Raw genomic sequence first — 14,250 nt, forward strand, 5'->3', positions numbered from 1 at the left:
ACAACAATAATGCTCTGACGTTTATTATGTACTGCGTAATAAATGTACCCAGTTTTCACAATAGATTGTATGTTTTTGCCCGCGTCCATTGCGTTTTTTTCTTGCGTTTACCAGTTAATGTATATTAGTTTATCTGTAGTTATCAGATAACGAAGTTACGTGGAAAACATTAGTGTAAAAAGAGAGCGCAGGTGACTTTGGTCAAGGAATTTCACGTGTAAAACAGCGGATTCCCAAAATTAGAATGGACATGAAGTGTCTCGTCTCTTAAATGAGATCTCTTTGGTTGTACTCATGACAGTGCACAGACCGCTTGTCTTTCTTTACCTTACACATCAGCGCCACTATGTGGATAAACAATGTCACTGCAACGTGGTGCGTTTCTTTCTAATACTTAACGTTTTTAATGCAACGCGGTATTTTAATTTTAGAAAATATCACAAAACATGTTATGTAGATAAAATCATACTGGATGGAGAAAATGATGACATAGTACAACATTTCCATTTTGCCTAAAAGGATGAGGGCTGGCCAGGTTAGTCCTCTGCTAGACTAGCAAAGCCAGCCATATCTCCACAGCGCTTCATCAGCACTGGAGTAGTCCTCTGCATAGAATATGAACCATTTCCAGGGACTACACTTGAAGTCAGTTGAGTTCCATGTAAATGCTTGAAAGATACTTGTGTCATTAGACATTTAAACAGATGACTTATTAAAAAAAAAATGGTAATCCTTAAGCAATAACCTAATTAAGTGTATATCCACACACCAAAATAACTTGTATGAACAAAGTCATGGTGTACACATACTTATTACGTTTTTATTACAGATGAACAACATATAACAGAATACAAAGTTAACTGAATGGCAATTGTATTATTTACAAGGAAAACCAGATACCAGGGCTATTTTGTGCCATGGATTGCTGGATCGGTCATCATTAGCCAAGGTAAGCCATGGGACCAGTTGACTTTACTCGTGAATATGTTATCAAATTAAATCATTTAAATAATATAGTGGTTATATTTCTGTCTGAAACCTGGATCTTACTGCACAGTCAGACTTTTTATGTCGACATTAACATTTATTTTGTTGGATATTGTTTTGGCTGTTGGGACTAATGTTTAATAAGGTAGATGGTGACCTTATTTTCTCTCTACAATCCGTAGAAAGTCTGTTATCCACAAACGAGATGTACTATATCTCAAATCTCTTAAGAAAAATCGTGCAACGATTTTCTGCTGCAGCAACAGTTACTTAATTAACATTAATTGCTGCTGACTGACTGAATTAATGGCTGCTGATGGTGCTGTAGTGGAGAGAAGTCAAAGGGTCTGTGGTTCTCAGTTAAGCCGTAGAGTTTCCGGAGGGCCACACGAGCTGCCTCGTCCTCGGCTGCTGCAAGTGTCTCCCCAGGACCCTGAGCCAGAAGCTTCTTGTTGCTGAATTAACACACGTAAACAAATACCAAAAAAAAATTATTACACTAGGCAGATTAAACACAAAACACTTTTAACCATCAAGTCTAAAATTAATTACCTGCATCTCACTCAAACCTCAAAAGTGTAACTTTTAATGTAACTTGATTTTTTAGTACACTCAGTTTTTTTTTTAATACAGTTAATCTTTAATTACTGTAACTGTAACAGCATCCACAACAGCGCACATACCTGTACAAGCCGACAAAGTATAGAGGCAGGACAGTACTGGCTCCAGCAGACCTGATGAGGCGAGGCTCTGGCAGTGGAACATTCCTCTTAGTAAGCTCCTCCACTAATAGTCCCATGGGGTTGATAACTGTCCACATATCAAACAGGTCCTTCCCTATCAGCTGAGTTACCAGGAAATCCTAAGGAGAGGGGAGATGAAAATTAAAAATGTCATACTACTGTAAAAAAAACAAAAAAACTCAAGAGTCTGAAGGGAGACAAACGATAGTAAATATTGAGTACCCTCGATACTCTGCAGCAATACTCCCATAATTCTCTTACCCTGAGGAACAATCCAGTTTGCTTGGCTCCACTGCTCTCCTGTAAAACTCCAATCACGGCCATGAATGTAGAATGAAGCACATCATCAGGAACAGGACATTCTGCACTCATGGTTAGGTCTTCAATGCCGAGATTTCTTGCTACATAGGTCACCACTGCTGAACTGGTGAGGTGCCCTACGACACTCTCCACCCCCTCAATCGGCAGGCTCGGGAAGCTGGCCCCGCACCAGTCGGTCAGGAAGCTTTTAGTGAAATCCGCTCCCTTTTTACTCAGATGGACATTATCTTTCAGAACAAGAGCAGTGGTCCCAGAGTCCACGCCTAACCCCTTTCTCCTCTCTTGCTCCGCCTGCAGGTAACAGGGATTGATGAAGGCTGTTTTCAGAACCTCCAGGGAGAAGTTCTCGTGGAGGCGGCTGCTGAAAGCCTGAACCTCAGCGTGGTAATCCCAGTGAGGCTGCTGAGAGCTGAAAGAAAGTCAAACATGGAGTTAACTGAAAAATCCAAACTGGGTCTTGCGAAAAAAAACTGGGTCTGGTGCTGTTGGGGCTATCCAAAATCCCTATGTATGTGTGACATTCTTAGTAACTGTACACTCAAGTTAATAGTTTTTATACCATCGGGACAAAAGTGTCTGATGAGTACGGTCAAAACTATGTTAAATGGAATTCTTAAATATAAAATGATAATATGAGAAGCACACATATGGGCCAGCCTTTCCTCCACCTGTGCAAAGAAACCATGATTGCGAGCTACGCCCCTGGATCCACTAAAAACTGGAAATAGTATCAACACGCGCACTGCTATACAAGTCTGCATTGGCAATGTTTGTAATGCAATTGTACTTTCTTAAATATGCTAAACCTACTCAATTGGCTAAAATGAATAAACACACACTGACCAACATATGAAATACCGTAACGTTAATGGCCTTGAGATGCTCTCTAGTGCACTCTTGTCAGCTAACGTTAGCCTCACCGTGGCTTCGGTGGTGGCGGTCCTTCAAGCTTTAACTTCTTTGCCATGAGGTGTGTATATGCTTTCATCCATCGCTTTTTCTCTCTAACCTGTGATAATGATACGTTTCTGCAAACACGCTGACAGTGAATTCCTAAAGTTAGCACACCACGATTTAGTATGTATCCGGACGCCATAGTCGACCGCAGACATGAGAGTGCAACAGCTAAAACTGTCCGGCACGGAACAAGAAACAACATCCGGCTAGCCAGACCGTTCCTAACTAGCGACCGAGCGTTACCATGGAAACAAACATTAACGTTTACTAACGTTAATCGACAGAGCGGACTGCCGAGTGAAATTTACGGGACTAGCTTGCTAGCTACACATCTTACAAATTGCTAGAATACGAAATAAGTTTATAAGATTATTTATTTCTATTTCTCCTCTTGTTAATTTGTATATTTTTTGGCGTTGTCCACTCCTGAAGTCCAGGAAACGATGGGAGATAAAGTAGTGCCAGCGAATCAAATGGAATGTGGAGATGCCGAAATAACTTCTTCTGTCAAAGATAAAGTGGATGTCATGATAAAGGATGTAGCTCAAGAAAACAAGGAAAGTAACAAAAAACTGCAAAGCCTACTTCAAGAGAGGAGAGCAAAGCATTCAGAGCCACGCATGACCAAGACGTTCCTTAAAGACCATTGTAAGCAGAACAAACTTTACTCAACGCCTTGCCTGAATGACACACTTTACCTGCATTTCAAAGGTTTCTCCGCCATTGAGAACCTAGAGGAGTACACAGGACTGAAGTGTCTCTGGCTGGAAAGCAATGGGCTCCAACGCATTGAGAACCTGGACGCCCAGACTGATCTGCGCTCCTTGTTCCTTCAGCAGAACATCATATACAAGCTGGAAAACCTTGAACCTCTGAAAAAGCTCTGCACCCTTAATGTCTCCAACAACTTCATACACATCATAGAGAACATCTCCTTCCTTCCTGACCTGAGCACTCTGCAGATAGCCCATAACAAGCTGGAGACTGTGGGGGACATAGAGCATCTGAGTCAGTGTCTGGTAATCAGTGTGCTGGACATGTCTCACAATCTGTTACATGACCCTGAGATCCTCCTGGTACTTGAGGCCATGCCAGAACTGCGTGTGCTAAATCTAATGGGAAATGAGGTGGTGAAAAAAATCCCAAACTACAGGAAGACCATGATTGTGCGTCTCAAGCAGCTCACCTTCCTCGACGATCGCCCTGTGTTCCCCAAAGACAGGGCATGTGCAGAGGCATGGGCAGTGGGAGGCCTGGAAGCAGAGCGTAAAGAGAGGGAGCAATGGGAAACACGAGAGAGGAGGAAAATTCAGGACAGCTTGGACGGCATTGCAAACATTCGAAAGAAAGCCCAGGAGAGACAACGCCTTCGAGAGCTACAGGAGAAAGGTATACAATTTACAAATTTTTCCTACCCTAGTACACAGATACACATGGTAAATGTAGATTTGCATCTTTAAAGGTCCCATGGCATGAAAATGTCACTTTATGAGTTTTTTTTAACATTAATATGAGTTCCCCCAGCCTGCCTATGGTCCCCCAGTGGCTAGAAATGGCGATAGGTGTAAACCGAGCCCTGGGTATCCTGCTCTGCCTTTGAGAAAATGAAAGCTCAGATGGGCTGATCTGGAATCTTGCTCCTCATGAGGTCATAAGGAGCAAGGTTACCTCCCCTTTCTCTGCTTTGCCCGCCCAGAGAATTTGGCCCATTGACATATATATAATGGACCAATAGACCCCGTTGCTCTGGACGGAGACCAGTGAAGGCTATTAGAAGCACTTTTCCGGTGATCTCTTGCTTTACTGCGCAGCCTCCAACTGACAGAGTAAATGTGACGTGAGCAACGTGTCTGAAAGTTGTAAGTCTTCTGGTAGCTGTGACAAGAGAAATCTCAATCATTTCCAATCTTACAGAGACGGAGAGCGTGTATATGTAAGGAGATAACATGGGCACAGGCTAATTATTGCTAACTAACATGCTAGTTAACATTAGTAATTAAACCTAAACAGCTAATGTTAAGTCGAAACTGCCTGTGAGCTTCTCCTGTACTATACGGTAATTCCTCTACTGTGCGACAGTAAGTCACGTGGTTATGACACAATCGTTAGCTTATTTTTACAAAAACGTCTGCTACGGAGCCATAACGTGAGGTACAAGGTAATGGAGCCTTTTATACATTGTCGTGTTTCTTAAGAAATAAACAACGGACAAATAGAGTCTTTAAACGCTTCAGATGTAAAGTTATTTGCAGTCAAGTGACGTAAAAAAAAAAATGGAGGTCAGTGTAATGCTAACAAGACTAAAAAGAGGTGATCGCTTTGTAGCAACAAAATGGCGCCATCGGAGGTTCGCGTTCTGAAGCAAAGGTTACCTGACACAGAAATGGCACATACTAAGGAAAGCTCATTGTGGGACTGGCTCTAGTGGCTGTACTTCTGCACCAAGGCTGAATTTCGGGAAAGAGACTTCAGATACAGTATTAGGGGACCACGAAGGTCTATATAAAAGCATCCAAAGAGCACCATGTCATGGGACCTTTAAAACAATAGCCTACAATCTGCTTCATTTCAGGGGTGACTAAGGCTTCCAGCACTCCAGAGACTCCATGTGAGGAAAAGGACACCCAGATGATCCAAGTCTTTGTGCAGGACTGCCTGGATGCCCATGAAGAGTTCTTGCAGAGTCAATCAACACAGGGGCCCAATGAACACCAGTCCAACTGCGAACATCTTAAAGCAGAGCAGCCAGGTCAAGGTTTACAGCGGGAACCAGTAGAGAAAGGTGAGCAGGAGAAATCACAGATAAAGGTGACTGTGACACAAGAGAAAGAGGGGGTGAATCCAGAGCACTCTGCACAAGAGCAAGAAAGCATTGCAGGAAAGATGCTAGAGACGGAAACAGGAGAAGATAAACAACAACAAAACCAGTCACGTGGAATCCAGTTAATAAGAAACGACAAAGCGGAGAGAGAGCAGGCAAACATGAGTGAGCAGTTTGAAAGGGAACAGCCTTCTGTGGTCAGGGCAGATGAGGTTGTACCAGCACATGGTCCCGGGCCACTGGTTACAGAGCTGGAGGATGCAGACCAGCTGGAAACCATTCACCTTCCACTACATCGCTCACTGCATATTGATGACCTGCCTGATCTGGAGGACGTTGACACAGAGGACTTCACAGCAATGTTCTCTTTTCAGCAAGTGCTCAAACCTAAAATAGAGGTCATATCAGGAGGCAGTGATGAGGATGAGCCAATCGGGAGTCAGAGTGAGGGCATTCCCGCCTTTGGTCCAGATAAAAATTCAATGCTCTTAAGAGGCTGTAACAAATCAACCAGGGTCTCTAATAACTCTTCATCATTGGTGTATCCAGAAGGGGATACCCGCGAGCCTCTTATTTTTGAACCAGTGGGAAACTCCAAACCAAACCCGACCCCTTCTCCACCACGCTGCCTGATCAAGGAGCTGGAATGATGCCTTCAAGGTTTAGAGCATTTTTGTCAGATTAAAGTGATAAACTAGTCTCACGGGACAAATTAAATGAAAAATTTCTTAATGCTGGCAGGCCGTGTGTGACCATGAAAAACCCAATCAGGGCAACGCTTTAGTTTAAAAACTAAATATTTAGCTGTTGTTGTATTGACATGTAATTAATTGTCTAGCATATTTGTGTTAAAGAATTTCATAGCCATGTTGTTTATATGGGTGTTAATTGTAACACTGTGAAAACTAAAAAATAAATCTTACATTAATTACTGTTCAGTTTTCTTTTATAATATTTTCCGTTTGTGGCAGTAATAACTTTATACCTACATATTAGGATAACACAGAAGTTAATGACTGTGGTCAGTTTTTCAGTTTATATAAAGACCAAAAAAAAATAAACACAAACCTACAGTAATATCAATTTATGAAAAATTAAATATTCAGCGTTGGGCAGAGATTATAAACAGTGTAAATAAAAACTGAAAAAAAAAATGCATTTCACTTAAACCATCCAAAAAAATACAGCACAGCTCATCATCATTGATTTTACTAAATTGTATTACATTTCCAAGTTCAAGTCACATATTACTCTCTCCCCAATAAATATTCAACATGTTACATCTCCACATTGCTGTTCCATTTTCCTGTTTTGGTAAACTATGCTTTACTGTACTAGATGACTTCTTTCCAAAGCTCTGGGTGACATGGACAAATATTTACAATAAGTCATGCTTAGCATCACGCAAGAAGATTTGTAATAAAAACAAACATGAGACAGGATGAAATGAGAGTAAAAAAATAAAACTGTACATGTATTAAATAAACCAAATCAAAATATAAGCCCTGTGGGCAACAGGCCTTGTACACGTTACAAGGTCTTCCTCACACAGGGACTGAGTGCAGCGATAGCTAACATTTGACACGTAGAATAAGGGATAGTACGTTCTTCTGTCGGGGTGATGGCAGAAATACTCTATGTGCTCGGCTCTAGCGTCGCAACCACACCCAGGTGTTGACGAGCCAGAAAGCTACAGTGACCGAGTACAGGATCATCTCTCGCTTTGTTCGCTCCTTGTTCTCCTCTTCCAAATGTTGGAGTCTCCGGTTCAGCTTGATGAGCTATAGATGAATAATAATAAAAAAAAAAATGTTTTCTCAGTCACAGAGGTTCCACGATTAGCCCTTCGCACCAGTAGATGGAGATAGTGTATTTATTAAGGACTAACCTGACGTCGAAGCGTTGTTGCATCAACCACAGTCATGTCATCAGGCCCAGCATCCAGTGTGCCTTCATATGTTGATAATGCAAGCCTGCCAAAGAGAACAGTCAATTTGAGAATTACATAATACGACCACAACAGTGTATAATTCACATAGCACGTTTTCAATGTATCGCGCAAGATAACGATAGCAACCTCATTTTAATCGATTTTTCTACCAGGGCTTAATCTTTATGTCTTGACCGGAAATGAGAATGAAAGGGAAGAAAGGATGAGCAAAAGGACATGGATCAGAATGAAGATTAAGTGCCAGGTCAAGTTACCTGGAGTCATGCAGGGGGTTGGAGCTCATGGCCGACCCCCCTCGCAGTGATGGTTTGCTACAGAGGTGGGGAGAGATGGGGTTGGGAGAAGGGAAAAATAAGAGAGAGCAACACACACATGGCACAGGGTTGCATACATGCACACACCTTGCATGTCCTTTGCATAACTACACTTTTTTCTGTTATCTTTCTACAGGAATGTCTTATTTAACACTTTCATCTAAGTGCTCTTAAATTATTTTTTACATTATCCTTAAAAAACAGATTACACAAATTCTGATGCTTTTCTTCTCAGGAACCATACCCCTACCAGATGCTAAGAATGTGAAGGAGAGTTTTGTATATTAATCTTCTGAAGTGGGCACTGTGTATGAATACACACTGGTAACATTGTAATGCCTCTATTTCTGCTTTCACATTATGCATTCCTAAGCAAACTGTCAAAAAATTCAAACAGTTGCAAAACCATGAGAAAGGTGTAAGCTAAAATGTGTATGAGAGTATGTTAAGGTTATTTTTTTGCTCTGATAAAACATCTTTAAAATGGATTGTCTGTAATATGTTGTGGTTTGTTTACAGTTTTTCCTGACACAAACAAACGTCCTAAAGGGGATGATTAACTTTCTTCCGAAATGAAATCTAAGTGCTTCAACTTCCACCTGAAGGGTAGGTTCAATAACTACTACTTGACCAAAATATGTCTAGCAGTAATGGCCTGGACCAAACTCTAAAAAAAAAAAAAAAAAAAAAAAAAGCCACAGACCGAAAAAGGTACATCAGGCAAAATGGCTACTTTTTGAATACATGCTGTATTAATATTGTTACTGAATGTTACAAATAGTCAGTTAGAAATGGCCATGTCATGTTTGAGCCTACAACACAAACACTCACAACCTTCCAACATACAGTAACTAAGGGCCAAACAACATCTAAGAAACGCCACATCCTTCCCCTAAAAACAGGGTGCTGAGGAGCCAAAATCAAAGTAGATTTAATGAGACTTTGAGGACGTAAAGACAACCAATGTAGTCAGTAATGCCAACCTATGACCAATATCTAACAAGCCAAGATTTTTTTAAAGAAAAAAAATGGCCAGATGATTGAGAGGTCACCTGCGAGGGTTCTCGTCCAAGACCTCCAGGACCTGCTGGTAGGCCCGACGTGTAGTGGACTGGATGAAAGATAAAACACTGCTAGCGCTGTACAGGTTGTGTTCTTCTTCAGTCACGGTGAGAAGGGGGCATGGGTGAACAGTGGCTGGGGGGGACGGGGTCGCACTGCTCAGTGCCCACCATTTAGAGCAGCACATTCAGAGGAAAAGGGGAGAAAAGGCAACAGAGGAAAGAAGGGAAGGAGAGGGAGAGAAATAAGGAAAATAAACTGTCCTCAACTTTGTAAAAAAATTGCAACCGAGTGAAAGTAAGTAAATGCAATGTTGCAATAATAGCAAGATATTTAACCTGACAACCACTCACAGTGCTTTACTAACATAATAATACACCCAACAAAAAACAGAAACGGAGATGTGAACTAAAGGCATTGGCAAGCAAATGATTCCAATCTTGATTAGATTGCTCAAGACCACTGTCTTGTTCTTTCAGTGACCTTATCAATAGTACCAGGATGTCACATGCAGTTGTATTGAAGGAAGGTGATCAGGACATGAAGTGTGTTTTGCCACATAATTGTTAAAATTGTTAATATATGCAAACACCCAATCCCAATTAAAGCTACAGAGCACACGCAGGGTAAAGTAGGACAACATTCAAATAAGTACAGTACAGCCAGTAAAATGTACTGCCTGCATCACAATTTTCCTTTAATGGTTTTCTATCATGTCCTAAAGTGTTGCTGAAAGGGGAGTGTGGGCTTATACACTAATTAGTAATATTTTCCTTTTCCAGTAATCATTAAACAAATCTGGAAAGGATCAAATAAAATTTTTACATCAGATGGTTAATATCACAGTGTTATTGGATTAGCGTCTGCGACAAAAACAGCTATATTCTGCATTGAGACTGAAAGCAACAAAAGTTCTCGCAACAAAACGGCTTATAACGGCAAGGACAACAGACAACCAGCAACGTCACAGAGACAAGGGGACACAGAAAACATAGAACCAAAAGAAAGATGCTACAGTATGTATATAGGAGATAAGATGGAGCTGGTACCAAGCTAATGATGGTATATCCAGACCAATACTCACGCAGAATCATTGCGCGTCAGCGGAGTGTTATGACGGGCAGCTGCATTCTCACTGGCTGAACGTTCCCGTCGTACTCGTGCTTGGGGCCGCAACTACAAAAAATAATGACAATTGATTTATTCAGTTTATGGTTTACTGTAAGGAAATTGTTTAAAGTGCTCATATTATGCTCATTTTCAGGTTCATAATTGTATTTAGAGGTTATACCAGCATAGGTTTACATAGTTTAATTTTTTAAACACCATATTTTTGTTGTACTGCACATTGCTGCAGCTCCTCTTTTCACCCGGTGTGTTGAGCTCTCTGTTTTAGCTACAGAGTGAGGCCAGTTTTGTTAATTTGACCGTGGCGGCCCCCCACGGCAACATTTCTGCCCCCCCACGGTATCAGAAATAGGGCTGCATTGTTAGAGTGCATGTCGGAGAATAGCGCGGACACGCGCTTCACACCGCAAGTGGGCACGCACGTCACTTGGCAAAAAAAAAAAAAAAAAAAAAAAAAAAAGAGATGCTGTCCGGAGGATAAGCCAGTTGAGATCATGTGTGTACGTCCTTGAGAACTGTAAGTCATATAACTTATGTTGTCAGTTAATTTAAGCCTGGTCTTGCAAATTTATATTAAGTTAACTGGTGATTTTTGTTGTTTGTATTCTTCACCTGCTAGCTAAATTGCACGTGGTTGTTGATTCAATAGCAAATGCTGAACGCCCTTGCTCATGTTTGTATTGTATGTGCATTATTTACATGCTGAAGTAGTTACACTGCATTAAGATAATGTAATTAATAGTGGGTTTATTGTTATTTGCTACAGAATGCTTAGCCTATATGTCCAAAAATCAAAAAATACAGTTAAATCACAACGGTGTTAGTAAAGGCTGGACTACAATAGAGCGTTTTGAGCGGTTTGTGAGCAGTGTTGTCTGTTGGAGATTGTAAGTCCCTTTGGGGTGGACTTTGGAAGCCTATTACATGCCCAAAAAATATATATAACACAATAAAGGAAAGGGAAAACGCCAAAAAACATAATATGAGCACTGTAAGCCAATAAATTGATTTTCTTGTAAAAAACAATGTTATTGCCTTATCACTTACCACCTCTTCACTGTCTGGAGCTGCCCGCTGCTCCTCTTCCAGGAAGTCCAGGGGCCGATCACTCAGGGTGAGGACTCTGGGTGGAGTCTTCAGTGATAGGGTGTCTAGTGGTGTTGACTGGATTAGGTCCAGGTCTCTAGGTCTGGAGAACTGGGGGTCACTACTGTCTCCTGACAAAGGAAGGTGTAAATGAGAGATTGATGCATTTTATACTTCACTTAATTTAAACAATGTACTGTGATTGAGGGACAGCTAGTATCTGTCAATGGTTGTAACAAAGTCAGCTGACAAGCACCAATGGCGTACAGAGTTTGTGTGTAGGAAAAGACTTTGAACAGCACAGAAAACACAGCCCTACATTAAAATAATACTTAACAGCATACTAACCCGCAATTACAATTCTCTCTGGGACTTGCATTGTGACACTGTGGGAAACCTCCTGAGATCCAAGATTAGGGTCCTCGTGGGCTTGAGGAGCCACTCGGAGCATCTCAGGGATGCGCATCCTCTGGCTGATCCCTTCGGTGTAGTCCAGCTCATACTGGATACGGTTCATCTCCGCCATCTCTGCTGTGGGGGAAGGGAATGCTGCTCCGTTCATTCCGCTGTGAGGAATGATTTGTTCAGCAGCACAGAGCTAATTGTTAGCCACAAAAAGGTCACAAAGGGCAGAGTACGTTACATGCCAACATGATGTGTGCCCTGATACTTTTACTTTCAGTCCTGCTGAACCTGTCTTGCTGTATACCTAGTGGTACATCTTGTTAAACTACAACTACTACTAGCCTACACATAGATCACAAAACAATAATCTCTATAAGGATCTCAGAAAATATTGGTGCAGCTGATGAGCTGTAGGCAGGAGTCAGAGATGGAAAATTTCTCGTGACACTATCATATGATGATAACTTGGTGCCTTCTGACTTGGTCACAAAGGGACATGAAACAGTTTGGCAGCATTCTTGACTGTATGAGATAAGAGCTGCTACGGCTGCTGCTCACATTACAGGATATATATTTTATTGGACATGAATGCTAATACCAACAATGATGATATCATTGGCCAATACTCGTAAAGCTAACACAGTAGTTATTTGATTACCTTTTAAAACTAACATTCACCAATATCCCCGGTTATTAGTAAACTGCAATTGTCTAGCTCAGGGATTTAAGTAACCGTTAGTAGATCTAAGTTAACGCTACGTTAACAAAATCCTGAAGCTAACGTTAGTGTTGTTTAGACAGCTAGCTAACGTAAGATAACACATTAGCGCCATTTCAAGCTAGCGCGGTAGTTTCGGTTTCTTACCGTTTGGTTTGTTGCTACCTTTCCAATAAAGATAGTATTTACCAAAAGACAAAGTAAATAACAACTTGTAAATATACGCAAAATGGTACAGTTAAGAGCACGTATTACAGATGATGTCAGACATGTCCTTGTGTTGATATGAGAGAGGAACCTCCTCTCTTTTTCCGCTGTCTGTTCTCCGAAAAGGAAACGCCAAAGCACCAAGAGGAAGTGACGTCGCTTCACCAAGCGCTGAAATTAAAAGCAGAAACATGAGAATGTGTACGCAGAGACGGTTTAAATCATGGACTATATATAGTCTGTGGTTTAGGTTTAGAAAGAGGCTCTTTGGTCCAAGTGTAATTGTTTTTTTTGGTTCGATTTGCAACCTCTTTATAGAGTCTATGTTTGCAACCAATAGGGGTGACCAATTATTTGGTTTAATTTGTTAATTGTATCTCAACAATATAACGTTCTCAACAGTAGGCCTACTCTTAATAATGCTACTGTTTAGGCTATGTATTGTGCATATTTTTAAATTTTCAACATCAAATATTGGCTATTTAATGTTACACATTTATATGCTTCTGTTTTTTGTAGGCTACTACATTTTGCTGCTGTGACGCACTTCAATATAGATTGATCTTAATCTAATAGCCTATAATGTAGAATATAGGCCTATATCATAAAAGATGTCACACATACATTACACATGTTCAATATTTTTTGATTTATACATATATGTGGAATAAAACATATCTAACTATAGTAGGCTACTATCCTCTCCTCAGATCTATTTTGTCAGTGTCCCAATTAGCCTACATGTAAATACGATAGGCTATTTAGAAAACCTTTGGCGATAATTTCTCTTAATACAACTGTCACATCAGGTATTCATTCAAGAGGTAGGTCTAATATAAGCATGTCTGGGTGTTTTCATAGTCAATGCACAGGTCAATGTCTCCGGGGGTTTTGGGAGGTGGCCCCTCAGTGACTGTGGGTGGTGCGTTTACTCGGAGCCATTCGAAGGCTGCCATTGACAGAATAGTCGTCCCTCTGCTTAACCAGGGATTGGGAAAACACGTCTGTGTTCTCGAGAAATATCAAAACAAGACAAACATATACTTTTGAGTCATGTCTTAAGGCGGACCTAATGTCAGGATGCTCTTCATTTGATGGACACAGAGGCTGCACCGATTGAGTCCATAGCCTATACTTCTCTCCGTGTCTGTAACTGGCTGAAATTATGTTCCCAGATATTTTTTGTCTGATATTATTGAGCACTATGCGCATCGCATCATCTTTGGAGCTGCAACTTGGCATGTAAGAGACGCTTTTTAATTTAGATCATTTCCACTGTTTTTACAGTTTACATTTGCACTTATAACCTTTTAGATTGTAGGCTATTGAATATTCAGGTGAGTGATAATTTATTTTTAATTTATTTATTACAAAGACGGTTAAGGCCTAAATACATACCCCAAGTTTTGCAAATAATTTAACTCTGTAATTCTGTTCCTTTATAGTTTACGTACTATGTTAAATGCCCACTAGGCGTCGCTCTTCCAAGTCCTCGATGAGGATGGATGTGTGTTTTATAGCACTGCTGTAACGTGCTTTTGCATAATAGC

The 14,250-nt window shown here is 40.8% G+C and overlaps 4 protein-coding genes across 6 annotated transcripts in view; 2 read left to right on the top strand and 2 right to left on the bottom strand.

Annotated features, from left to right (window-relative positions):
- Window positions 1-792: 792 nt before the first annotated feature.
- mrpl44 (mitochondrial ribosomal protein L44) lies at window positions 793-3,224 on the bottom strand. The gene is made up of 4 exons (XM_028574616.1): window positions 2,972-3,224; window positions 1,992-2,460; window positions 1,671-1,849; window positions 793-1,442 (listed from the first exon to the last, which is right to left on the bottom strand). The coding sequence occupies exons 1-4, from the start codon at window positions 3,208-3,210 to the stop codon at window positions 1,268-1,270; spliced, it is 1,062 nt and encodes a 353-aa protein (XP_028430417.1). The 5' UTR covers window positions 3,211-3,224; the 3' UTR covers window positions 793-1,267.
- dnaaf1 (dynein axonemal assembly factor 1) lies at window positions 2,958-6,757 on the top strand. Its single transcript, XM_028574615.1, has 2 exons — window positions 2,958-4,397; window positions 5,581-6,757. Exons 1-2 carry the CDS (start codon window positions 3,452-3,454, stop codon window positions 6,477-6,479), a joined length of 1,845 nt encoding a protein of 614 aa, XP_028430416.1. The 5' UTR covers window positions 2,958-3,451; the 3' UTR covers window positions 6,480-6,757.
- Window positions 6,758-6,898: 141 nt separating this feature from the next.
- mffa (mitochondrial fission factor a) lies at window positions 6,899-12,890 on the bottom strand. Of its 2 annotated transcripts, XM_028573131.1 has the most exons (8): window positions 12,641-12,890; window positions 11,719-11,936; window positions 11,332-11,501; window positions 10,241-10,332; window positions 9,147-9,311; window positions 8,035-8,091; window positions 7,718-7,802; window positions 6,899-7,610 (listed from the first exon to the last, which is right to left on the bottom strand). In XM_028573131.1, exons 2-8 carry the CDS (start codon window positions 11,930-11,932, stop codon window positions 7,479-7,481), a joined length of 915 nt encoding a protein of 304 aa, XP_028428932.1. In that variant the 5' UTR covers window positions 11,933-11,936; window positions 12,641-12,890; the 3' UTR covers window positions 6,899-7,478. The 2 variants fall into 2 exon arrangements, with proteins under 2 accessions (XP_028428932.1, XP_028428933.1); XM_028573132.1 differs by lacking the exons at window positions 8,035-8,091; window positions 9,147-9,311.
- Window positions 12,891-13,657: 767 nt separating this feature from the next.
- egfem1 (EGF-like and EMI domain containing 1) overlaps window positions 13,658-14,250 on the top strand; it is a 57,331-nt gene continuing 56,738 nt past the window's right edge. For both annotated transcript variants that reach the window (XM_028572928.1, XM_028572929.1), the window contains exon 1: window positions 13,658-13,942. In XM_028572928.1, the coding sequence (XP_028428729.1) occupies window positions 13,866-13,942 (77 nt within the window). In that variant the 5' untranslated portion in view covers window positions 13,658-13,865. The remainder of the gene's footprint in view (window positions 13,943-14,250) is intronic.

This window comes from Perca flavescens, chromosome 3 (genome assembly GCF_004354835.1).
Source record: "Perca flavescens isolate YP-PL-M2 chromosome 3, PFLA_1.0, whole genome shotgun sequence".
Classification (NCBI taxonomy): domain Eukaryota; kingdom Metazoa; phylum Chordata; class Actinopteri; order Perciformes; family Percidae; genus Perca; species Perca flavescens.